Genomic DNA, 26,790 nt, shown 5'->3' with positions numbered 1-26,790 from the left:
GATGATGACGATGAACTCAGTGTGTGAGAATCAAGAAGGTGCAAATTAGTACTAGACATTACTATCACATATATGGTGAAAATAGTGGACAACATTGAGCAAGGGATGGAGGTAGGGAATGGAGGTAGGGAATGGAGGTAGGGAATGGAGGTAAGGAATGGATGGATGGATGGATGGTTGGATGGATGGATGGATGGATGGATGGACGGCTGGATTGATGGATGGATGGATGAATGGATGGGTGGATGGATGGATGGATGGATGAATGATTGGATGGATGGATGGATGGATGGATGGATGGATGGATGGATGGATGGATGGATGGATGGACGGATGGATGGAAAGACCTGGAGAGACTTGGGAGGGTTACCTGTGGTGGGTGGGAAGGGACTGGTAGATACCAATACTGTTGTCTCATCTGTCGTTAACATTTCAGGGGTAACGACGGCTGAAATCAAGTAACTGTTCATTAGAATCGTCATTCAGCATACAACTAGAAATCAACCTTTTGCAAAATAACTACTAAACTCCTCCCTGCTTGAGTTAGGCAGCAGGCCTAGGGAAAACGTTTTACACTGTAATCGTCGAAAGAAGCAAACACTGTACATGGACATTACATTGTGGCAGTTAAGTAGGGCACCAAGACACCTGTGTGTGTAAGAGCTTGACTGTCAGTTTGTTAAAAACATAAAGCTTTCAAAAAACTCATTGCAGGCAATTAATGTACACGAAATCATGTAATACTATATCAAAATAGCTATTAAATCAATGATTAGTTCAAGATACGTAGAAAAAGTTAGCATTCTAAATCTAGGTTAGAAAGAAGTCTATGTTAGTACCTGGGCTAGTTGTCTGAAGAGCTGTAGTTTCAGGGATGGTTGCAGGGATTGGGGTTGCTGTTGTCTCTGCTACAGATGCAGATAGGAATTTTTTGAGAGAGGTATTAATGAATTAAAAGGTCTACAGAGGGATAATAAAGATACTAAAGAAAGTATTAGTAATTAACTTGTTTCCTTGAAATTACAGTGTAGGTAAAGATCCTATCAATGGGAGCATTGATAGGATCTTTACCTACACTGTAATTTCAAGGTGATTTGTTTTGATTGTTAAAATGCAATGCTATTTGCAATTGATCACACTCTGATTAGCAATTTAATTTTGTAGTGATGGTGACCCAATGCAATCCTAATCTTAGTAGAGCGGCATTTTTTTCCATCTGGTTGATGACATCACCAGGCTTTGAGATCAATTGTAAAAGGACAATTTAACGCTTTTGAAAAATCAGGCATTTCATACAGATTATTGTTGGGAAAGACTACATAGGAGACGTTGTACATGTACCTTGAGTTGTAACCGGGGTGGTTGTAGCAGGCAGGGTAGGTCCTTGGATTGTTGTCATCGCTACGCAAAGATTGCAGGGTTGCGATAGTTAGAAGTGCAGCAGAATGTAGTTCTAAATAAATAAAGCTATAATGCTAGGGCATCAAGAAAGCTAAAGCAAACTAGAAAGGTAACATTTGCAATTCTTAATGCAAGCAATTACATGTACATAATGTTTACCTCCACATGGTCTAGCCTAACAAACTACTTCTGTTTTCTTATTCAAACACATTCATGTCTTTGGTGACCAGCCCCTCCTGCTCTGTCCTGCCACTTGCTACATGTACATATTGTAGGCAAACACCACAGGGAGTCTGCTTCTTTACTAGTAACCATGGTGACAAGCAGCAGGTTCAGGTCATTTATCTTGTTTGTTTGGAACAGAAGAAGAAGAGCAGGAAATGGAGAAAAAACAAAATTTAATGTTTCCCTTCCATGAAGTTAAACATAATTATTACATAATAGACAGCAAGAAACCATTCAAGACTCAGCTTACCAACACAGATGGGCAGGACGTCATCCCATTGCCCGTCGCTCTGACAGCTGGCAGACGTCGCCCCCTGGAGGATGTAACCATCATTGCAGCCAAACTCCACAGTGTCTCCAAGACAGAAGCTGCCACGGCGGAAACCGTTCACAGGAGCACCAGGATCACCACAGCACGTCACTGGAACATGCAGACAAGATGATGTATGAATTACAGAACTAGTTTCCACACCTACATGTATGTGCAAGCACACCTAGACCTCGTGAGACTGGCAGGCTTGATAAATTGGATAGTGACTGAGCATCAGTGTTTGTATTTGTCAAGATCACACACTTGTAGGTTTATGATTAACTTTATCCTATCTTAGGGGAAAAAATTGTGTTGAATACAACAACACAAGTTACAAGGCAATAATTATAAAGTGATAACACTTTGTCTACCAAGTATGAGTATTATCATATTTATTATCGTATGGTAATAATTATGATTCATAGTTTTAAATTTTTTTGGTCAAAAACACACCTTGCATTGGTTGGGCCCAGTCAAACTGTGAACATCAATACGCTTCTCCAAAAGTCTATACGTTTAGTTTTGTCTAGTTTGTTCAGGTCTACGCCTATCTTTGAAAAGTTATCTATTTAGTCTGTGAACAAATACTGTATGTATTTTGTGTCTAAAGTTATGACTTTATGTTCGACCTTGATCTACCTCTAACAAAACCTTTATTCACCTTTATCTAATAAAATTATTAGCATTATTACAAGTCAAATTTATAGGCCTTGTCTATTTCAAATTTGTTTCTTAAATTGTCAGCACACAACACTGCACTAACTTTATCTTGCCCTTTTGAATTGACAGCCATTGTTTTCTTTATCTTTAATAAACTAAAAATGGACTTGAAATTTTCACGGGCTCATGGTATTTCTTCATATGAATTTGAATAGCTTTGGGGTCTAAAGACAAACAATTTCAACTTTTGTTCAATTACGCTAATAGACAAATTATTTGACTTTGCTGTAATTTGATGTAAGTCGATTGAATTTGAATTCAGCCTTATTTATATAGTCCATTGATTGATATTATGATAAAGAAACAAAAGACAATTTGTGATCTTCAAAATTTTATTGGGGTCAAATGGTTACAATGGTAACTAATACTTGGACACATAATGTAGTATAACTAGTGCCAAAGGATTACACACTCTCCATTCATCTCTTCAAAAGTTTACATGTCTTTGTGAACCTGAATTAGATAATTCTAAAAATCTGTCTTCTTCTAATCCATCCTAAATGATCACTTAAGAGTGTTGGAAAAGATGTCTTCAATCTCTCAATACAAGTCAGATCATCACGGTCACAATATCAACAACTACTGACCCTGAGGTAGGTTTGAGTGTACTATACTTCTAGAAAATACTGTATGTACAGATGTCTTCAGTTCCATGTTTCTTTGTTTTGTTAGCTGCCTTTCAATCTAAAATATAAGTGACGTTCGTCCATCGTTGCCGATGAAGACCTCGACTTCAGTTGCCCTTGTGGGTGCGGGTGTGGCTGATCAGGCCAACTAGACTTAGACTAAGACTTAGTATAGACTCCTACATTTGTATATCCCCCATCCTTGTTGACACTGTTTCTATATTTATACAGCCATGTTTATGGTTTCTGTATATTGGTTATAGGTAGAAAAGCTTACTAACAATAGGATATTCTGTGAATCTATAAGAGAGCGGCTGTGATGTGACTCTTTGATGATGATTTTCTACAGAACAGCTCTGAGAAAAAAGAGCTGGATGCAGCTCCTATTGGTAGCGTGTGGTTAGCGATCCTGCCTCTGGAACTAGAAGTCCCCGGTTTGATCCCAGCTGACGGTCTATTAGGGCTTGGATTTTCTATCAGTTCTCACCACACAACGACATCGTATCTTTGCTCATTTAACTTCGATATGTAATGGTATAGTGTTATTGAAACTTACTATGTGTAGGAATGACTTGAAATTTGAGTTTTTTCATTCAAGTTTCAAGCGTCATAAAATGCTCTGGATGCCTTTAATGATACCGCAGGCGCAGTTGCAGGCGGTAATGACTGTGGAGCTTGAAATCTCTTACTATTGTTGCAGTCTTTCTCTTGCTACCTTGATTATCTGACATCATTGTCTTTTATTCTTCTTCTTTTTGAAGCCGCTTAGTTCCTTTCCGCACGGCTCAAATTCCTGGGTGCATGTGCACTCTTATGCACCCAAAATTAGAGCAGTGCACCTAATCTTTGACTGGTTGCACCAGTGCACCTACTAGTAGATATTTTTGTAGGCTATAGGGTATGCTACTATTGTACAGTAGCATATAGAATATTCTTGAAATTGAAGTATGATAAAAGCAATTATATAACCTCTGTTGTACTTTGGTTATGTAATACTTGTTTGAAATTTATTTTGAAGTTACATGTAGCTATTATAGAATTTCAGCCTGTAGGGTTTGTAAATACCCCTTGCTGACATTCTACTCTATTTCATGTTGTGTGCCCAAAATTCTTTCTGTTTGCCTAGATTTTCAGGTTAGGTGCACCAGTGCAATGATTCCCAAAAATGAATTCCGAGACCTGCTCCCTATTTTTGCAATGTACAATGTAGTGCGTATACATTGTACATGTACATGGGCTCTGGTTCTCCCAAACATGCAATTGATGATGTACGGATGTCTTACCCTCCAGCGAAAGGCACATGTCGACTGTTTTGTGTTATCACTTTAAAGAATGCAAACCATTTTGACATCATCATCATTTCTGCATAAAACCATTTGTCATATTGAGATTATCAAATGATTATCATAAATTAAGTAAACATTATATATTATAGTTGTAACATTATAGTATGTTTTAAAGGAGGACATTTTGAAACTCATTACGATTAACGAAAATGATCTAGATGATTATGAGTCCCAAATAATTGATATTGATGTATTAACTTTTCAACTTATATTTCATATTATGAAAATTGAGCTAAAAGAGAAATAGAGTACTAAGTTCCAAATCACTTTAATCCTGTAGCCCTTTCATTAGGAGTTCATATAACCATTGAAAAATGACTCTAAGAAAATCGATTCAGCACCTAGAATTAATCATTACGATTTTTTAAAAGATTCAGGCAGAATCCTGACTACAATGTTTTTGTAGTAACTACTTTAGTTGTAAAACAAATTTATCATTTACTTGAACTCATGTGGGTCATGACAAGGAGCCATTTTAGCCAGGGCAAAACTTCCATAGAGTGACTTGGTGTGTTCTCAATATATATCTCCAAAGGAAGTGTTTTGTTAGAAGTAAAGAAAAATATATTTAGTATGTATAATGGTCCTACATACTATATACTTAGTTGTAAAAAAGTTTGTTTTTTGTGCTTTTGCTCTCTTAGAAAAATAAAATGTCATTGACAATCTAAAAAAAGAAGGCTTAACGACATAGCAATTTAACTAGATTCAATTTTTGGACCTTTAGAAACAAAATCCACTGGAATGAGGAAAACAACAGAATGATATAAGAGTATGCAAGAAGTTGGGGTAAACACGTAATTATGTTATCCCTTTGTCCCCTTATTTTGGAAGACGAATTTACAAAGAGACTGCATTCAAACCAGTGCTCTTTCCCAATAGGATTTCAATAGGGCTAGTAGAAAATTGTAGACCTACATGTACAGCGTCACAAAGCTGACATTTGGATTGAAAATGTTTGTAATCTCTATCATTTTCCCTCATTGGTGAGAGCTGACTATTGAAAAGTAAAAACTATTAAGTTCCAAAGGTCCAAAAATTGAACGTAATCGTTGTGCCATTAATGCATATAACCCACAGCTCTACTTTCTCTTCTACTGCATTGAGAACAGAGCAGAGCTTCTTAGAGTTTAAAGAATGTTTAGGCATTTGCAGAGATAGTCCAGATAGTGGTGCAGTATATATGCTTTGTGCTCTTCTACTGCATTGTAAAAAGTGCAAGATAGTGCTTTGGAGTTGCAGAACACCCAAACTAGCTCAGAAATAGTCATAAAAGTGATGCCTCCAATACCCATGATTGTATGATTTTACTGTGCAAATGACCTACATAACAGGGTTGCCTTCAATAAAAATGCAGAAAGCACTATTTCGCATAGATATCTATTAGGTGCTTAGTGCATTTTTAAAATAAAATTCGTACAAATTATTAGGCACCCCTGTATAAGCAATAGAAACATGAAAAATCCTCTTGCTTTTAGTACAAATTGAAGGATTTCTAACAAACAACTTTTCTGCGTACAGTTTGCAACTTATCGTGATGTTTTTCATGGGATTTGGGGGCATCACTTGTAAGCATAGAAAGATTGCCGTAGAAGACTGCTGAACTTAACCAGTTTTTAACTTACAGTTGCAAACAATGTCAGTCAGTTGCCCTGTTGCACTAGCCAGCCCAGCAAAGTCATTGATCTGCAGAATTCGGTTGGGAGACCCAGCAATGTGTAGCAGTGTGGTCAAGTCAATTTCATTCCCAATGCCCACTGCGAAAATATTGATTCCATCGAACCGTGCGGTCTGTGCAGGGACGAGAACATCGTCCTGAGACAAACCATCCGTCACGACAACCAAGTAGTCTGGCTGGTTGCCACGGTTTCCAGCTGGCACTGAGAACGAGCTGATACGGACAAAGTCAATTGCAGCGCCGGTGCGAGTGTTGCCTTGGAGATACCCGATGCTTCCTATGGCGTTCAGGACTTGAGACTTGGTGTCAAAGCTGTTCAAGAAGAATTCTGTCCGGATGGTGTCGCTGTACTGGACCAGCCCAACGTTGGTGGCAGCAGACGACACATTGAAGGTTCTCACCACGTCAGCAGTGAATTCTCTGACGATCTGGAAGTTGGGTGATGTGATGCTACTGGAGCCGTCCAGCAGGAAGACCAGGTCAACAGGGGTGATGCTGCTGCAGACTGAGATGGGGGCGGGGGTGGGTGCAATGGTAGTGATGGCTGGAAGGAAAGTAGAAGTTGGGGGGTTAATCATGGAAGAGTTGAAGGTCGGACTGCAACTGTATGTACTGACTTCAAACCTACACGGGCTGGGTGATACGGAATACCCCGTGTTGTATTCTATATTATAAACATACTACATACAAAACAGGTGTCTTACACATTGAGTTGGTTTAACACTACATGCAATACAGTACGAATAAGAAATCAAGTGAAAACTGGAGAGCCATTTTTTTTTCTTATCATCATTCCATAAAACTCAATGAGAGGGAATTTGGGGTTAAAATGCATACTTTAAGAGGTCTCTACTATCCGACAAATTACCCTGGACCTGGAATTGAAAAGTTTTATGTTGGAAACTTACCAACACAGATGGGCAGAACATCATCCCATTGTCCGTCGCTCTGACAGCTGGCAGACGTCGCCCCCTGGAGGATGTAACCATCATTGCAGCCAAACTCCACAGTGTCTCCAAGACAGAAGCTGCCACGGCGGAAACCGTTCACAGGAGCACCAGGATCACCACAGCACGTCACTAAGGATAAATATAAAACAATCTATCAGTACTTGTACACTTTTTCTCATCTTTACTTTTTTGTTCTGCATTAAGATGGATGCTTATGATGAACGCACAAGGCAGATTTATTCATCAATGGGGGAAAAGGATCTTTAGTAGCTTAGGTTGATATCATGTTTACATCATGAAAATGCAGTCCATGCAGCATGATCAAATAGAATTATCTTCATTCACGTTTACATGTACTCATAAATCATATATTGACATGAAGTGCATGCACATACATGTACATGTGGTGTCACCTACATTGGACAATTACTTACCATTGATGAGAGGTATTTCGTCTAGTTGGTAAGCGTTCAAAATAGAAGGTAATCGGAGTGTGATTTAGAGGAATAACATTCTTTAAAGAATTCACAATTATAATTCTTGTGAAGCATAATAGTTTCAATGTAGCAGTATGGATTTTTGAATAACAAAAAAATGATTAAAAATATTACTTCAAGATTTTGAAAAATGCCAAAAAACTTACAGTTGCAGACAATGTCTGTCAGCTGCTCCTGTGCATTGGCCAGTCCAGCAAAGTCATTGATCTGCAGAATTCGGTTGGGAGACCCGGCAATGTTCAGCAGTGTGGTAAAGTCGATTTCGTTCCCGATGCCAACTGCGAAGATACTGATGCCGTCATTGCGTGCGGTCTGTGCAGGAACGACAACATCGTCCTGAGACAAACCATCCGTCACGACAATCAGGTAGTCCGGCTGGTTGCCTCGGTTTCCAGCTGGCACTGAGAACGAGCTGATACGGACAAAGTCAATGGCAGCGCCGGTGCGAGTGTTGCCTTGGAGATACCCGATGCTTCCTATCGCGTTCAGGACTTGAGACTTGCTGTCAAAGCTGTTCAAGAAGAACTCTGTCCGGATGGTGTCACTGTACTGGACCAGCCCAACGTTGGTGGCAGCAGACGACACATTGAAGGTTCTGACTACGTCAGCAGTGAAGTCTTTGACGATCTGGAAGTTGGGTGATGTGATGCTACTGGAGCCGTCCAGCAGGAAGACCAGGTCAACAGGGGTGATACTGCTGCAGACTGAGATGGGGGCAGGGGTCGTGGTTGGTGCGATGGTAGTGATGGCTGGAATGAAAGCACAAGTTGGTGGATTAATTATGGTAGAGCATTAGGTTAGGTCATAAATGTACAGAGTCTGACTTAAACCTAGTCATCAATACTAAGTTTTCATACAGTAATGTGCATTTGCAAAGCTTAGTGGAATCAAACCTGTCATATGGTCCTATGCAGCATGTACTTATTCTACATGTACAAAACTAGTGTCTTATGCCTTTTAGTGGAATAAAAGTTCACAGGAGAAACAAGAAATTAAGACAAAATGAAAAATGGAGAGCCAACAGTTTTTCGGAACATTCTTCTCTAAACCTTATCAGGACAGAACTTAGGGATCAAATACATTGTCAATGAAGTCTTTACCCCACAAATTGCTGTAAATGTAATATTGAAAAGTTTTTGCAGTGCAAACTTACCAACACAGGTGGGCAGGACGTCATCCCAAAGATTGCAGAGCAAAGATTGCAGAACAGAGCAAAGATTGCAGGGTTGCGATAGTTAGGAGTGCAGAAGAATATTTTTCTGAACTAATAGGCAATACATTGGGGCATCAAAAAAGCAAAAAAGACAGCAAGAGAATGTAACTGTTGAAGACTAAGCTTACCAACACAGATGGGCAAGACGTCATCCCATTGGCCGTCGCTCTGACAGCTGGCAGACGTCGCCCCCTGGAGGATGTAACCATCATTGCAGCCAAACTCCACAGTGTCTCCAAGACAGAAGCTGCCTCGGCGGAGACCGTTCTCAGGAGCACCAGGATCACCACAGCACGTCACTAAGGATAAATATAAAATTATCTGTCAGTACTTAAAAGCAGAAGGTAAACAGAGTATTACTTAGAAGCACATCATTCTTTAATGAATTCAAAACTCTAATTCCTGTGAAGCATGACAGTTTGAATGTAGCATAGATCTTTAAAAACTCATGAAAATATTACTATCAGATTTTGAAAAATACCAGTTAACAGTTGTATCAAATGTGAAACTTACAGTTTTGATCACAATCAAATGAAATCAAACTTACAGTTGCAGACAATGTCTGTCAGCTGCTCCTGTGCATTGGCCAGTCCAGCAAAGTCATTGATCTGCAGAATTCGGTTGGGAGACCCGGCAATGTTCAGCAGTGTGGTAAAGTCGATTTCGTTCCCGATGCCCACTGCAAAGATACTGATGCCGTCATTTCGTGCCGTCTGTGCAGGAACGACAACATCGTCCTGAGACAAACCATCCGTCACGACAATCAGGTAGTCCGGCTGGTTGCCTCGGTTTCCAGCTGGCACTGAGAACGAGCTGATACGGACAAAGTCAATGGCAGCGCCGGTGCGAGTGTTGCCTTGGAGATAACCGATGCTTCCTATGGCGTTCAGGACTTGAGACTTGCTGTCAAAGCTGTTCAAGAAGAACTCTGTCCGGATAGTGTCGCTGTACTGGACCAGCCCAACGTTGGTGGCAGCAGACGACACATTGAAGGTTCTGACTACGTCAGCAGTGAAGTCTTTGACGATCTGGAAGTTGGGTGATGTGATGCTACTGGAGCCGTCCAGCAGGAAGACCAGGTCAACAGGGGTGATACTGCTGCAGACTGAGATGGGGGCAGGGGTCGTGGTTGGTGCGATGGTAGTGATGGCTGGAATGAAAGCACAAGTTGGTGGATTAATTATGGTAGAGCATTAGGTTAGGTCATAAATGTACAGAGTCTGACTTAAACCTAGTCATCTATACTAAGTTTTCATACAGTAATGTGCATTTGCAAAGCTTAGTGGAATCAAACCTGTCATATGGTCCTATGCAGCATGTACTTATTCTACATGTACAAAACTAGTGTCTTATGCCTTTTAGTGGAATAAAAGTTCACAGGAGAAACAAGAAATTAAGACAAAATGAAAAATGGAGAGCCAACAGTTTTTCGGAACATTCTTCTCTAAACCTTATCAGGACAGAACTTAGGGATCAAATACATTGTCAATGAAGTCTTTACCCCACAAATTGCTGTAAATGTAATATTGAAAAGTTTTTGCAGTGCAAACTTACCAACACAGGTGGGCAGGACGTCATCCCAAAGATTGCAGAGCAAAGATTGCAGAACAGAGCAAAGATTGCAGGGTTGCGATAGTTAGGAGTGCAGCAGAATATTGTATTGGTTCTGAACTAATACATTGGGGCATCAAAAAAACAAAATAGACAGCAAGAAACTGCAAGAAACTGTTGAAGACTCAGCTTACCAACACAGATGGGCAAGACGTCGTCCCATTGCCCGTCGCTCTGACAGCTGGCAGACGTCGCCCCCTGGAGGATGTAACCATCATTGCAGCCAAACTCCACAGTGTCTCCAAGACAGAAGCTGCCACGGCGGAAACCGTTCACAGGAGCACCAGGATCACCACAGCACGTCACTAAGGATGAATATGAAATAACCTATCAGTACTTGTGCACCTTTTCTCATCATCACTTTTTTGTTCTGCATTGAGATGGATGCTTATGATGAACAGCTTATGATGAACTCACAAGGAAGATTTATTCATCAATGGGGGAATAGGATCTTTAGTAGCTTAGGTTGATATCATGTTTACATCATGAAAAATGCAGTCCATGCAGCATAATCAAATAGAATTATCTTTATTCACGTTTACTCATAAATCATATATTGACATGAAGTGCATGCACATACAATGTACATGTAGTGTCCCCTACATTGTACAATTACTTACCATTGATGAGAGGTATTTCGTCTAGTTGGTAAGCGTTCAAAATAGAAGGTAATCGGAGTGTCATTTAGAAGAATAACATTCTTTAAAGAATTCACAATTCTAATTCCCGTGAAGCATAATAGTTTCAATGTAGCAGCATGGATTTTTGAATAACAAACAAATGATTAAAATATCAACTATAAGATTTGGAAAAGTGCCAGTTGACATTTGTTTCAACGTAAAACTTACAGTTGCAGACAATGTCTGTTAGCTGCTCCTGTGCATTGGCCAGTCCAGCAAAGTCATTGATCTGTAGAATTCGGTTGGGAGACCCGGCAATGTTCAGCAGTGTGGTAAAGTCAATTTCGTTACCGATGCCCACTGCGAAGATACTGATGCCGTCATTTCGTGCGGTCTGTGCAGGAACGACAACATCGTCCTGAGACAAACCGTCCGTCAGGACAATCAGGTAGTCCGGCTGGTTGCCTCGGTTTCCAGCTGGCACTGAGAACGAGCTGATACGGACAAAGTCAATGGCAGCGCCAGTGCGAGTGTTGCCTTGGAGATACCCGATGCTTCCTATGGCGTTCAGGACTTGAGACTTGCTGTCGAAGCTGTTCAAGAAGAACTCTGTCCGGATGGTATCACTGTACTGGACCAGCCCAACGTTGGTGGCAGCAGACGACACATTGAAGGTTCTGACCACGTCAGCAGTGAAGTCTTTGACGATCTGGAAGTTGGGTGATGTGATGCTACTGGAGCCGTCCAGCAGGAAGACCAGGTCAACAGGGGTGATGCTGCTGCAGACTGAGATGGGGGCGGGGGTCGTGGTAGGTGGAATTGTAGTGACGGCTGGGATGAGGAAAGACAATAGAAGGATTATTTAAAAGTTAGTCGAGTATTTCATGTAGGCAAAAAAATCTATGTGCATCTGTGCAAACATTAATAGAACAAACTCTCTGTCCTTACCTACACACACAGGTACAGGGTTGTTCCACTGTCCATTCTCAAGACAGAGCGTGTTTGTATCCCCCTGGAGGATGAAGCCGGCATTGCACCCAAATGTGACGGTGCTACCCGTGAAGAACTCCCCGAGTCGGAAACCGTTAGCAGGAGCACCAGGGTCGCCGCAGAAAGAGACTGTGTGCAAGAACACAATCAGGTTGATGTCAATAGCATAAAGGAAAAACACAAGGCATGCACTACATGCTTGTTCAATTTCAAATATGCAAATTGCCTCTCTACAGTTACTGTTACGGTACTGATCGTTTTTTGAAACTAAATGAATCGAATGTATTATCAAAAAGATGTTTTCTCTAAAGATTGTCTTCATTCACTTTTACCCACAAATTATAATGAGACAATTGATTGACGTATTCCATACAATTGTTACTCACCATTGAGAGGTATTTCATCTAGTTGGCAAGCATTCAAAACAGAAGATAATTCAAGTATTACTTAGAAGCACAATACATCTTTAAATAATTCATGATTTCTATACCCATCTACATTAGTACTTCAAAGCCTTGGAGGCATTGTAGTTTGAATGTAGCATTGGCAATGAACTAGATTAGTCATTATTGTGAGAAGATAAGGCCACACCAATTCAATTTCCTGGTTAACGGATTTTTATTTTTAATTTTAGCAAAAAAAGATCATGAAAACAGAAGGCTGGGGTGAAAACTTGCACCTGACCCTGTTCACTCCCTCAAACTGTGTGCACCAAATTAAAAACATTCCTATGAGATTCTGTTTTCATGTTGTTTTTCCAATCTAGCATTTTTCTCTAACTTTTTTTTAATTCCATTAACCAAGAAAATAAATTGGTGTGGCCTTATTGTGAGAAGATAAGATTAGGAAAATACCAAATCACATATTCCATACAATGTACATTTTGTACTTACTGTTGCAGACAATACTCGTAAGCTGCTCCTCAGCATTGATGAGCCCAGCAAAGTCGTTAATTTGCAGGATTCTGGCAGGAGTTCCCGCGATCTGCAGCAAGGTGTCCGTGTCCACTTCACTCCCGATACCCACTGCGAAGATGGAGATACCGTTGTTGCGTGCGGTCTGCGCAGGGATGGCGACGTTGTCCTGCGACAGGCCGTCGGTGACCACAACGAGGAAGTCAGGTTGGCCTGGCCGGTTGCCCGCCGGCGTCGAGAAGGTGCTTGTGCGGACAAAATCAATGGCCGCGCCTGTAAGCGTGTTCCCCTGGAGGTAGCCAAGGCCGTCGACCGCCTGAAGCACCTGGTTCTTGGTCTGGAAGGTGTTGAGGAAGAACTCTGTGCGGACGGTGTCGCTGAACTGAACCACGCCGACTCTCGTGGCCGAGGTTGACACGTTGAAGTTTCTGATGACGTCCTGTGTGAAATCCTTCACAAGTTCGAAGTTGGGTGCTGTGACGCTACCGGAGCCATCCAGCAGGAAAACCATGTCCACTGGGGTGAAGCTCTGACATACTGAAAATAAAATTAAAAAAGCCATAAATCATGTTATTACAAAAAGTTGTGCTAGTGAAATGTAGATGGATGCGGCCCTATGCAGCATCTGGTGCAAGAAGGACTTTAATGTTTTAACTGTAACATAAATCATGTTTGTTGTGATTTCTACATTAAAAACGCGTGATAGGTACTGTGATGGGTCACTATTTTCTCTTCAACAAATGAGATGCTTCAATGGAAAGGATGGTACTCTTTGCTTACCTTCTGCTGGTGCTGGTGTTGTGATGATCTCTGGAAAAGTATCACAGTCACATGTAAGTCAAGTCATATGATACAAAAATGAACTGTCCAATGTAAAGCAGCAATGATCATATAAAGATGACATACAATGTATCTGCAACTCAATCTGAAACGATTTCTAGAGGACCTCTCTTCCTTCAGTTGTCCTTTTCTCTATGGTTAGGCATACATGAGGATTTTGTATAGTTAAGATATGATTTTATGGAGTGTGCAAGTTGAGATTCAAGCTTCATTGCAAAGACTCACATGTAGGATTTTGAAAGTCTAAATTACACAATGTCATGAATTATGTGAACAGTTACACAGTACACACACAATAATCAACTTATAAATGCAAAAATTTGTCATACGAATTGTTTTATCAAATGTTTCTGCTATCTGTTGCACATAAAAATATTTTCCATATATCAAAGAATGTATAGACGTTAGAAACTCCTCCAATGATTGTAAAATCCCATTGTCATCCCATACTACTTAACCATATTGTATAAGATAGATTGATTAGCCTAACAGAATGTTATCTTATAATGTACCAGTGGATGCCATACTTTGTACCTTGTACAATTGTTGTGCAATAAAGTTATAATTATTCACACTGCTTACCCATGCACATAGGAACAAGCTCGCTCCACTGCCCATTGCCGAGACATGTTGCATTCGGCGCCCCCATGAGATAGTAGCCGGCATTGCAGCCCCAGGTGACCATACTGCCCTGGAAGAAGTTCCCATTGCGGAAGCCGTTCACAGGTGCACCAGGATCACCACAGTAGGAGACTGTAGGGTTAAACATTTGTTTCATTGGTAAAGACCATATGACATCAAAATACAGCATTTTCTGATAATCATTAGGCCACATCAATTTTATTTCTTGGTTGACAGAATAAATAAAAAATGCTAGATTGGAAAATTAACATGAAAACAGAATCTCAGAGGAAAGTTTGTACTTTGGTGCACACAGTTTCAGGGACTGAACAGGGTCAGGTGCAACTTTCCACCCCAGCCTTCTGTTTTAATGATGTCCTCGTGCTAAAATCTTACCAAAAAAATCCTTCAACTAAGATATTAAATTGGTGTGGCCTTATGTTTAACAAAAGTATTGATTAAATTCACATAGACCCCGTTCACACCTAAATTTGCGGATTAGGATTCACCAAGGCACAAGATCAGTCCCGATTTGTTCTGGTGTGTTATATATGACTACCCCCGGTGGTTTACCAGTTTTGCGAAACAAACAAAAAATTAAACAAATAAATGCTTACTGTTGCAGACGATTTCTGTCAGCTGCTCCTCTGCATCCAAGAGTGAGCTGAAGTCATTGATCTGTAGGATCCTGGACTGGACTCCAGCGATCTCCAAGAGGGTCGCAAAGTCTACCTCACTGCCAATTCCAACTGCATAGATAGTGATGCCATTGTCCCTGAAAAAACAAACCTGATGTAATCCTTGGATAGGACTTTAAATGGAGGTATGTACATGAACCGTGTTTCAAGCCCCCGTCACAAATAAGAAATTCAGCTCGGCCGACGTGCATTTTCGGCCGAAGTACAGCTGACGTCCTGTCGATAACGCAGGCTTTGGGCGATTCTTAGAAATAAAAGATGATCCAAATATTGGCCTTTTACCAGGTTAGTCGATACTGACTTTGTCCATGTCCAAGAGATGGTATAATCTCATGGGGGATATTTAATTTTTAGTGCTCGACGAACGTCGCCCGAGATTTTCATTGGAAAATATGGTCGACGCTCGGGCAATCTACAAAGTCGGCCGATGCTTGCATGAATTGTGACGCCGGCTTAAGGACAGCCACACATTGAGCACGTCAAGAAACCACCACGTTTATCAAAAAGATTAGGAGGCCTTTTTGTAACCACTTGCTTCTCCTATTGGGTCCATACTCTCAGTGAGTAGAGATGTTTCTGACTTAGGGAGAACAGATGCTGTCCCAGTTCTCACACTATTTTGTTTCACAATTTTAGGTATGTTGTGCTACCTAATTTGGGGAGATGGCAATAGGGTAACCCAAAATGCTGATAGGCAAATGATGTAGGTTTTGACGCAGGTTGCTCACAAGGTAACCTACTGTAAATGCATTTAAGTTTGTGTGGTTTTTATTTCGTGCTAAGGCGTGTTTGCGGTGGTTTTGAGTTTGCGGCAGTGCTATAGAAACATACTGCTACAGAATTGGACAAAAATGTTAATGGTTTTAAGTTCGCATCAAAACGGTCGCCACAAAAACCGCGAACATTAAACCACCGTGAACATTATCAGTAAACCACCGCAAACATTTCTGCATTTACAGTATTACGTAGTTCAAAGCCTGCTAACCTGGCGATCTGTGCCGGACCGGTCACGTCATCTTGCGATAGGCCGTCGGTCACCACGATCAGCACGTCTGGTAGGGTCAGCCGATTTCCTGCAGGGATGGAGAAGGAACTGGTGCGGACAAAATCAATGGCTGCACCAGTCAGAGTGTTTCCTTGCAGGTAGTCCACGTCAGAGATGGCCAAAAGAAGCTGCAAAATTTAAGCAGTTTAATGGATCTATAAGCACATTTCGTATGCATCAAATGTCAAATGTATTCTAACATAAAGGTTATTAGCAGTTTGGTTTGGTTTGGTTTGGTTTAGTTTGGTTGGTTTGGTTTGGTATGTATGTAATTCTTTAATGAGAATTACATTCTTGACATCGAGATGCTTAATATCTTACTTCTGCTTTATGTCTTATTTCAACCTTCTTGGCACAAAATCAAAAGAAATTTGACTTTAAGCTTAAAATTTCTGGAACGGAAAAATGCTTATCAGAAAAAGGTCAGTGAGTAAATATATAATGATGAAATCAAATGTTGGCAGCAGTCAGTCTCAAAATCATATAGAATGGTCTTAACTAAAGTTTAACATTTTTCAGTGTGTGCAGCAACTCAGAAGAGTAACAATGATATCACATAGTCATTATTGTTAGCCTATTTTGAAAACAAATATAGTACCTGTTCACGTGTTGGGTGGCTGTTCAAGAAGAACTCAGTGCGAATGGTGTCGCTGTATTGCACCAGACCAACACGGGTGGTTGCGGAGGAGATGTTGAAGTTCAAGACCACATCCTGAGTGAACTGTTTCACCAGCTCAAAGTTGGGCTCGGTTACACTTCCAGAACCATCAAGCAGGAATACCATATCCACTGGGGTGAAGTTCACACAAACTGGAGAAAAACAAAATAATGAATGAATGAATGAATGAAGACCTTTATTGTATAAACATGATGATGATCCACTGTGTTCTGTAGCTCAGGTAGTTGTAGAAACAACCTCTGGCTGCATTCAGTCTTTCTTCATTTCTTTCCACTGTGTCTTTTTTCCTGCAAGCTGCTGTAGCTATTTCTTTGTAGTTTTTAGGTTTCCCATTCCTTTGTTGCATATTTTTGACCAACTGAGCTAAGTACAGGTCACAACAAAGACAATGTTTACAAACATAACACATGCAAGTATCATACTCTTGCATATAGGAATAATAACCTTCCCTACATTTGTATATGCTGTGTGACAGCACACTCACGAGACTGTGTTGATCACAGCATAACTAACCAAACTGTAGATATTACTTATAGGTACATTTTTGTACATCAGGTAAGCAAAATTGTCAAGTGAGACCTCAAATTGTGAAAGTTATGTGGGTGGTGTTATTCTTGTGTGATACATAAATAAGGGAATTCAAAATCTGTGACAAAAGAAATAGGCATACCTGGATCTGGCATCGGAGTTGTTGAGGCTGGGGTTGTGATGACTGCATGCAGAAAAAGAATAATGATTTATTTCTGGCACTTCAAAACACAGATTACAGCAACTAGCACTAGTTTACTAAGTAAACAGACACGTTTTAGCTTTCAATATTTGACATGGTTCTTGTTTCTGTCCATGGGTATCCTTTCCAGTCATAATATCTGTTTGCGATAATACTGTATCTAAAAAATGATTTTAACACCAATCATGATGATTACTATCAAATATAAACATTTTTGTGATTTTGTGATTTGAACACATTCATTACAACAATAATGTTACATTTTCACTGGGTTGGGATGAATCCGTGCCTGCAAATCATGGTTCAGTGTTGCAACAAACATTTGTGCTCTCTTAACCTTCCCCTGCTGCCTAACTCGTAAAGCCCCCATCACAAATAAGCTTCAAATGTGCATTTTCGACCGAAGTACGTCCGACGTCCTGTCTCTTACGCGGGCTTCGGCTGATTTTTAGAAATAAAAGTTGATCCAACTATTGGCCTTTTACCAGGTTAGTCGACACTGACTTCGTCCATGTCCAAGAGATGGTATAATCTTATGGGGAACTTAAGTTTTTAGTGTTCGACGGACGTCGCCCAAAATTTTCATTGAAAAATATGGTTGACGCTCGGACAATTTTTAAATTCGGGCGATCTACAAAATCGGCCGACGCTCGCATGAATTGTGACACCAGCTTAAAGGATAGAGAATTAGTAGCCAACTCTCTACTTCAGTGTGCTAAAGTTTAATGATATTATTCAACTTACGAAGACAGACAGGAACTTGGTCGCTCCACTGGCCATTCCCCAGGCAGGTGGTGGACGATGCCCCCTGGAGGAGGAAGCCATCATTGCAGCCATAGGTCACAACACTCCCTTCAAAGTAGCTGCCTCGGTGGTAGCCATTAACAGGGGTGCCTGGGTCCCCACAGTAGGACACTGTGCAAAGCAAGAATTGTATGCAGTTTTTAGTAGGTCCTAAAACATATAGCATTGTACTACTTTGTTATATAACACCTACAATGTTTCAATGACACTGTATATTGTAAAAGAAATGCATGCATTCATATTATTTTTCCTCAAATAATGACCGTACAACTTTCTACTGCAATATCTTATGGGTAAACCATTTATGTGGAAAAAAATATCACTGTCACCTGTCCTTGGTGCTGAATTGGCCATCATTTGCACTGTGAGCAAAATGTGCTAAATCTTCTCCCTACAACCTGGTCCTAGTAGACTAATTAACACTAGTAATGCAAAGAAATAACATACCATTTAAGCTATGATGGCTGCTTGGTTCATACTAAAGGAAACTTTGCAACATTTTACATAGAGTTTTACATCAGGTTTTACATTGGCTACTTACGGTTGCAGGCAATCTGTGCCACTTGCAGCTGAGCGGCAAGCAATTCCGAGAAGTCCGTCACCTGAAGAATGTACTCAGGGACGCCGGTAATCTGCAGCAGAGTGGTGAAATCAATCTCGTTCCCCACGCCGACTGCGAAAACTGTGATTCCCTGATCGCGGGCGCTCTGAGCGGGCTGGACAACCGAGTCCTGCGACAAACCGTCCGTCACCACGATCATGAAATCGGGGAAGTTGGGGCGGTTTCCAGCGGGGGTGGAGAACGAGCTGGCCGTGGTAAAGCTGATGGCGGCACCTGTCAGGGTGTTGCCCTGGAGGTACTGGATACCCGCGATGGCCTGGAGGACGTCCTGCTTGGTGGAAAAGGAGGACAGGAAGAATTCTGTGCGTAAGGTGTCGCTGAATTGTACAACTCCGATCCTGAAAGAAAGAAAAAAAATTGTATTAGATTTGTACACAACAACATGTCAATTTTTCTTGATCAAATATTTAAAGTTTTATCTCAAAGTTGTCAAGTCTAGTACTCCTCTGGCAGTTCCCCATAATATTACAAGGTGTATTAAAAGTCATGCTGACATCATTACAAAAACAGCAAAAATTTGCAGCAATAAGCAGGTTCACTGCTTAAACTGCACATGCATAGTGTGATACATTGAGGGTAATATGTAATGCTTTAAGGCCCCTGAGACATAAACAAAACACGTCTGGACATTATCAAGTATGGTCTAGACAAGAACGTTTACAAGTTTGGGGCCTTCATCTTTGATCTTGTGCATGTGCAGTTAAATATTCTGTTTTCAACATGCAACACCAAACTTTTATCCCACACTAAAGGATGACAGACAGATTTCATCAAACCTATCATTGTGAGTAAAAAAGCATCCTACAAACCTGGATTCAGTTATGGAGATGTCAAACTCGCTGACCACTCCGCTGGTGAAGTCCTTGACCAGGTCAAAGTTGGGAGCGGTCACACTACCAGACCCGTCCAGCAGGAAGACCAAGTCCAGCCCACCGAAGGAGAACTCGGTACAGACAGGAGCACGTGTCGGGGAGGGGGTTGTGACGGCTGGGACAATGGGGAATACATGTCAGTTTAATATCAGTCCTCTAATTAAATCAAAAACCTATTGGGTGGAGTGCTTGCTTCGTATTCGAAAGGTTGCAAGTTCAAACCCCAGCTGAGACATACCAAAGACTTTAAAATGTACTGCTTAGCACTCATGAGACAGAGTATGGAAGTTATGCACCACTACCAGTGAACTAGCCCCTTACTAAGTTACTGTAGTGGCTACCGTATGTGTAACCCAAGGGCTAAAGAAATGGAGATGCACGGAGCCCGATACACCAAACTTTGTAACTGATTGCAATTGAATCCATCACATGATTATTTTCAGAGTAACAACTGTTACAAGTGGAAGCATATATAGTGTATTTGTCATATTTGTGGTATACGATTTATATATAATATAGATATGTCACATACTACATCTAGGTAATTACAAGAATGGAAAAGTTACTCAAGCAACTTGATAAATTTTGTAAACAGCCAGATGTTTCAAATAGTTGGTCACTGATGAAAGACAGCGGAAGCTTCCTGAAATGTCTGGCCATTTAAAAATTAAACTTATTCAGTTGCATGAGTCCCTTTTGTGTTGTGCAGTATTATAGTGTGTACCTAGCCTTTCTCTCTATACAAATATTTTTTGAGGTAGTTCACCCTTTTCACTATAAGATCTCTGACCTCCGAACATACTTGCCTATTTTATCTTGTGTATATAATGATGACTCAACGATGTCAAATTGAATTCCTGAAACTGACTTAATGATCGATAGTAGCATTGTAGAAGTAGTTAATATGTGTAAACTGCGATTGTTTATGTATTTGTCTGTCCCTAACCGTTGACTCTCAAACATCAGCCATGCTGCCTCGAGAGTCAGTGTAGTGTGCTGTGACACATGACAATAAATAAACAAGCTGCTAGGGAGCCCAATCCACTTCTTTATTACATCACAAGCTATCTGCCACCCAAAAATCAAGACCATAGCACGTACAGGTCAAAAATACAAAAACGCAAGTTCTGCTGCAGTACCAAGGTCACATACCAGGGGGCCCAAAATTGACCTTGAATTTTGGCTTCCCAACACCCACCCACATACCAAATATCATTGAAATCCATCCAGAGGTTCTTGAGTTATGCTGACTAGAGTAGTGCGGAAACACAAACAAACAGACAGACAGACAGACAGACAGACAGACCCAAAACTGTATCTCCATTTTCATGGTTATAATAAATAGTGTGTTGTCTCACCGACGCAGACAGGAACAGCATTGTTCCAGCTTCCGTCCCCCTGGCAGATTGTTGAGGAGGCTCCATTCAGGATGAATCCAGCGTTGCAGCCAAAAGTCACCACATGGCCCTCGAAGAACGAACCAAGTCTGAAGCCGTTCACTGGAGTACCGGGGTCACCACACCAGCCGGCTATGGGGGGGGGGGGGATAGGATAAACATTCTGGGTTAAACTTTGTAAAAGGAGAAACAGAGAGAGAGAGAGAGAGAGAGAGAGAGAGAGAGAGAGAGAGAGAGAGAGAGAGAGAGAGAGAGAGAGAGAGTCAGTCCGTCAGTCCAAGATTGGGAAAGTGAAAGATAGTGTACTTTAATGCATTTACTATGTTAGTGAGAATGACTGAGTGAGCAACTGACTGGATGAGAGTGAGAAAGTGAATGAGTAAAGCAAATGCGTTTGTGAGAGCGAATGAGAATGATGAGAGTGAGTGAAAGAGTGAGGGAGTAAGTGAATGGTTAATGGGAGTACTAAATGAATGCATTACCAACTGTAGGTAAGAGTAACTGAGTGAGTGACTAGATATTGAATTGAGTGAGGTCGGAAGACAGGGCAAAAGTAGGAAAAGGAGGGAAGTACAGCTATCACTTATTTGTATCAGTCTTCAAGTTTTAATATCAGGTTAGATGTGTATACATTTACGTTGTGTGGCACTCACCAGGTGGCTAATAATAGAATCACTGGCCATGGTGGCTAATCATAAAATCGAAGGCACAGAAAGTCTCTCACCATCGCACACAAGTTCCTGCAAGTCTTCCCCCACGCTGAAGAGTGTGGAGAAATCGGCGCTCTGGACGACCCTGTTGGTCTGTCCTGCAATCTGCAGCAGCTCATTGGTGTCCACGCTGTTACCGATGCCGACAGCGTACATAGAGATGCCTGCGTTGCGGGCATTTTGGGCGGGACCCCCGACGTCGTCAGAGGACTGCCCGTCGGTGACCACGATCATGACGTCCGGAGCGTCGCTGCGGTCGCCGTTGTTGACACTGAAGCTGTTGACAAGGGCAAAGTTGATGGCTGCACCGGTGTTTGTCCCACCCTGAAATTCAAAACACATTGTCATGTATGTTGCAAATATTCAGGAGTGGAACCTACATTTTGTACATCTATTACAAAACTAGATAACTTTAAGCTAACTCTGTTATAATACAGACTCTCTTTTTTACTGGCTCTCTTTTTTCAATTCGATTTAAAAAGTCTCTGAGTAAAAATTTTCTCAGTAATTTATCCTTTATGAGACATTTAGCTCCCGCTTGATAAAAACGACATTTGAACAAAAAATTCTAATAGTGTGACATTTTACGTAACTGTATGACAGGAATATTGAATGAATGAATGAATGAATGAATGAAAGATCTTTATTGTACATTATGCTCTTACAAGCTAAGTACAGGTCATAGGGATAAAGCAGAATGTATAGTTACATTGATATCAAAATGTGATATCTTACTACATCTAATATTACTAGTAGCAAGTATCATAGCAAGTTTTAGGTTCAGTAAATTCTTTAATGATAGACCTACCTGCTGGTATTGTATATTTCTTATGGCCAAGTCCACCTGCTCATTGGTGTTGAAAGAGTTCAAGTTAAACTCGGATGTTGGGGAGTCGCTGTATTGGACTACTCCAACCCTGGTGTCAGCCAAACTGACATCAAAGTTGTTGGCAAGACGCCGTGTGAACTCCTTCACGATGTCGAAGTTGGCAGTGGTGACGCTTCCCGATCCGTCCAGTAGGAAGACTAGATCCAGCTCAATGTTTCTGTTGTAGCAAGGAGAATCTGGAAATACAGACAGGGACAAATATTAGAGCAAGAGTACTCATCACATAAAATTTTTTAGCATGGAGCTGCATTACACACCAATTTTGATAGGGTTGTTTGTGGCACTCGTTGCCACTGTTGCTTCTTGTTGTGACTTTTTCAGATTCATGTCAAGGATTTCAAAAGCCACACCAATTTAATTTCTTGGTTAACAGATTTTTTTTGTTTAAATTTTAGCACAAGCTAAGGACATCATGAAAACAGAAGGCTGGGGTGAAAACTTGCACCTGACCCTGTTCACTCCCTGAAACTGTGTGAACCAAAGCACAAACTTTCCTCTGAGATTCTGTTTTCATGTTGATTTTCCATTCTAGCATTTTTTTCAAATCCGTTAACCAAGAAATTAAATTGGTGTGGCCTAAGTGTTTTATCTATATAGTGATGAGCTGATAACTCACATCTCTGGCAGACGTCTCCCTCGTACGAGGGTGGACAGATGCAGCTGCTGCTGAAGGCCACAGCCTGGCAGGTGCCTCCGTTCAGGCAAGGGTTAGGGTCACACACATCTGTGGTGGGGTGAGGAAAAAATTTTGATAAAACACATTCAAAGTTTATAATCTATCTCTGGAGAATTTATAGGCAACGTGATCAATGTTCATAGTGCAAGTGCAGTACTCCTGGACAATAATACATATGACTACACAAGAAAATCATCTGGCTCTTTAACACAAGTACATAAACTAAATCTGAAATTTTTCACAGTGGTTTGATTCTCATGATTTTTGCAATAACCTCTCCACTGTAAATTCATACCACTGCAAATGTGTCTCATTTGCATGACTACTGTACTACAAGATTGATTCAAAACACCATGAAAAACCCCCTTTTCCCTCCTACCACAAAATAAAACCACCGTGCAAGGACAGTACAGACACAGACAGTGTGGCTGCAGAACTTACCAGTACAGATAGGGGGCACTGCTGACCAGGTGCAATCAGCCTGACAGACTGCAGAGCTAGCACCCTGCAGCAGGAAGCCGTCATTGCAGCCAAATGCAACGGTGCTGCCTCCAAAGAACCCTCCACGTGTGTATCCGTTCACTGGTGCTCCAGGGTTCCCACAGTAGCATGCTACATTAGGAGAAATATACTACATGTATTAGATGATGTTTCACTAACAATCATGCCCGTAGCCAGGGGGGGTCGGGGGGTTTGGAAGAACCCCCCACAGGCTTGAAGGTCCACTTTCACAGGCTTGAAGGTCCACTTTTTAATGTTCAAGATTTTTTTTCAAGGCGGACTTATTTGTATTACCAGCAACGCCAGAGGCTCGAATCCTAGAAAAAACTACATTAGGAGAAATATACTACATGTATTAGATGATGTCTCACTTACACTATCATAATCAACAGTTATCATTTAGATGTGTCAAATTTTAGACTGTTGATTGATGAAATAATTCTGCAGTAATGATACTGATAATCATTGGGTGATACTGATGGACAACTACACAATGTCATGTCTATTCCATTATTGTATCCAATCTTGCTGTTCCTCATAAATAGCATTAAATGTATTATACATGTTTTGAAAATGTTTGCAACTTAGGTCAACTCAGCCCAATCATTTATCAATCTACAAATCAAGAACCTAGTAAACATGAGTGCTGTACCTGTGCAGATGTCTTGAGGCAGTGTCTGTGAGAGAGTCACCAGGTTGGAGAAGTCGCTGACTTGACTCACTCTTGAGGTCAACCCTGCGATCTGTTCTAGAGTGTTAAAGTCAATGTCATTCCCAACACCGACGGCGTAAATCGTGACTCCTTGGGATCTGGCGGTGGCCGCGGGACCGGAGACGTCGTCGCTAGACAACCCATCGGTGACCACCACAAGAAGATCGGGGTAACCGTCGCGTTCGCCAGAGAGGGACGTGAAGACGCTCTGCATGGCGAAGTCTATGGCGAATCCGGTGAAGGTCCCACCAGTTAAGTAGCCGATGTTGTCAATGGCATTGTAGACCTGTAACATACATTTATGTCATGCCTGTGCCTGGGTGTTCCGGACCGTGTGATAACTATCCATATCACATGAGCTTCTAGAGTTGTATGACACGGGCTTCCATAGAATATTTTGAATGCATTTCGAGCGCGCCGGTTGCGCCGCCGTCAATACCGGATTCGGAGGTTGGAATCAATGCTGTTTGAGGACACAAAACTCCCTCAACTTTGGGCACATTCCACATTGAAATGTGTGCTTTCTCGGGTGTATATGACATAAATAAAATACAACACGGTGTATTCCGCATCACCCTCGGTCCCAGCCCTCCCGCGGGTCGGTTCGCCCTCCGGCCTATGGGCGATCCTACCTGCGGTCAGGCTGGTACCTCGGGTAATACAGAATACCCCGAGTTGTATTCTATATGATTGTACAACATGTGTCAACACTCAGTTTTGAGGTTATAATGCAGACCAAGGTATGTACAATCATGCTTGCACAGAACGTTACTCTCAAAAGAAAATCAATCTCATGTTCTCTCATCTTCTTATGATGGATTTGAGTGACTAAAGAAGAAGAAGAAGAGTGTGTCTGTATATATTATTACATGTAAACTCTGTAAGTGTGCTTACGCAGGTTTTAAGCAGATTGAAGCATGTAACTCATACTCAAAGATATAGATGGGGCATGGCAATGTTGTCTGATTATACTCTAGGTATCTAATTTAAACAATGTTACCAAGTTTACAGTACCGTATAAAGCTCTAAGCCTTTACCTCGTTTTTGGTAGAGAATGCATCCAGCGTAAACTCGGTGCGTAGCTGGTCGCTGTACTGTACCACAGCGACCCTGGTAGCGGTCTGCGAGACGTCGAAGTTTTGTACAACGTTCTTGGTGAAGGTTTTGACCAGGTCGAAGTTGCTGGAGCCCACGCTGCCGGAGCCGTCCAGCAGGAAGACCAGGTCCGTACCGTTGAATAGCGGGAAGTCGTTACACGCGGGGGCCTGGGTGGGTGCTGGGGTGGTGATGGCTGCAGAATACATCAAGGCAATGCAGGAATTAGATCTAAACTAAACCAATAAACAAATGAACAGTTCACCCACTATGATATTACATTTATATATATATAAAGTTAGAGATAGAAAATAAAAAGAAGAGTAAAAGATGCTGATCTAAAAGGCTGTACTAGTTTATCAGATAATACAAAATAGAATACAACACAGTACATTACGTATCGCCTGAGGTACCAGCCCAATCACAGGTTGGATCACCCGACAGCCAACCCGCATCAGTGATGCGGAAAACACCATGTTGTATTCTATATATATACATGTATTATAATTATGAAGATACTATTGGCTCATGAACCCCAGAAAATCTGGAAAAAAAATAACAGAGGGTGGCAAACAAAAACATCAATCACAATGAGGAAAAGTTCTTACCGATACAAACAGGTACAGGGTTGCTCCAGGACCCGTCAGCCTGGCATACGGTGTTGTCCACCCCAGAGAGAACAAAGCCAAAGTTACAGCCGAAGGTCACAGTGTTCCCCTCAAAGTAGGTTCCCTGCTGGAAACCATTAGCTGGGGTGCCAGGGTCACTACAGAAGGCCGCTGCTCAGGAGAAAAAAAG

At 41.3% G+C, this 26,790-nt stretch overlaps 1 protein-coding gene across 1 annotated transcript; it reads right to left on the bottom strand.

Annotated features, from left to right (window-relative positions):
• Nucleotides 1–810: 810 nt before the first annotated feature.
• LOC136445775 (collagen alpha-3(VI) chain-like) lies at nt 811–26,201 on the bottom strand. The gene is made up of 28 exons (XM_066443914.1): nt 25,935–26,201; nt 24,838–25,183; nt 24,126–24,296; nt 23,625–23,732; nt 22,928–23,184; nt 22,134–22,443; nt 21,371–21,541; nt 19,950–20,127; nt 19,060–19,478; nt 18,459–18,629; nt 17,655–17,696; nt 16,904–17,115; nt 16,246–16,433; nt 15,180–15,337; nt 14,524–14,694; nt 13,882–13,911; nt 13,081–13,638; nt 12,146–12,316; nt 11,426–12,028; nt 10,712–10,882; nt 9,514–10,116; nt 9,095–9,265; nt 7,900–8,502; nt 7,215–7,385; nt 6,254–6,850; nt 1,877–2,047; nt 1,342–1,401; nt 811–908 (listed from the first exon to the last, which is right to left on the bottom strand). The coding sequence occupies exons 1-28, from the start codon at nt 26,199–26,201 to the stop codon at nt 811–813; spliced, it is 7,176 nt and encodes a 2,391-aa protein (XP_066300011.1).
• Nucleotides 26,202–26,790: the final 589 nt, after the last annotated feature.

Source organism: Branchiostoma lanceolatum, chromosome 12, assembly GCF_035083965.1.
Source record: "Branchiostoma lanceolatum isolate klBraLanc5 chromosome 12, klBraLanc5.hap2, whole genome shotgun sequence".
NCBI lineage: Eukaryota > Metazoa > Chordata > Leptocardii > Amphioxiformes > Branchiostomatidae > Branchiostoma > Branchiostoma lanceolatum.
This window is presented reverse-complemented; position numbering and strand designations above follow the sequence as displayed.

Bases quoted from the DNA above. Each gene is read 5' to 3' on its own strand.
- LOC136445775 (XM_066443914.1), bottom strand. From the start codon at position 26,201: ATGTATTCTGCAGCCATCACCACCCCAGCACCCACCCAGGCCCCCGCG. The intron at 18,630-19,059 runs GTAAGTAGCCAA...TGCTTTGCACAG, and splicing joins GGCACAGATTGCCTGCAACC to TGTCCTACTGTGGGGACCCA. The intron at 7,386-7,899 runs GTAAGTTTTTTG...ATTTATCCTTAG, and splicing joins GACAGACATTGTCTGCAACT to TGACGTGCTGTGGTGATCCT.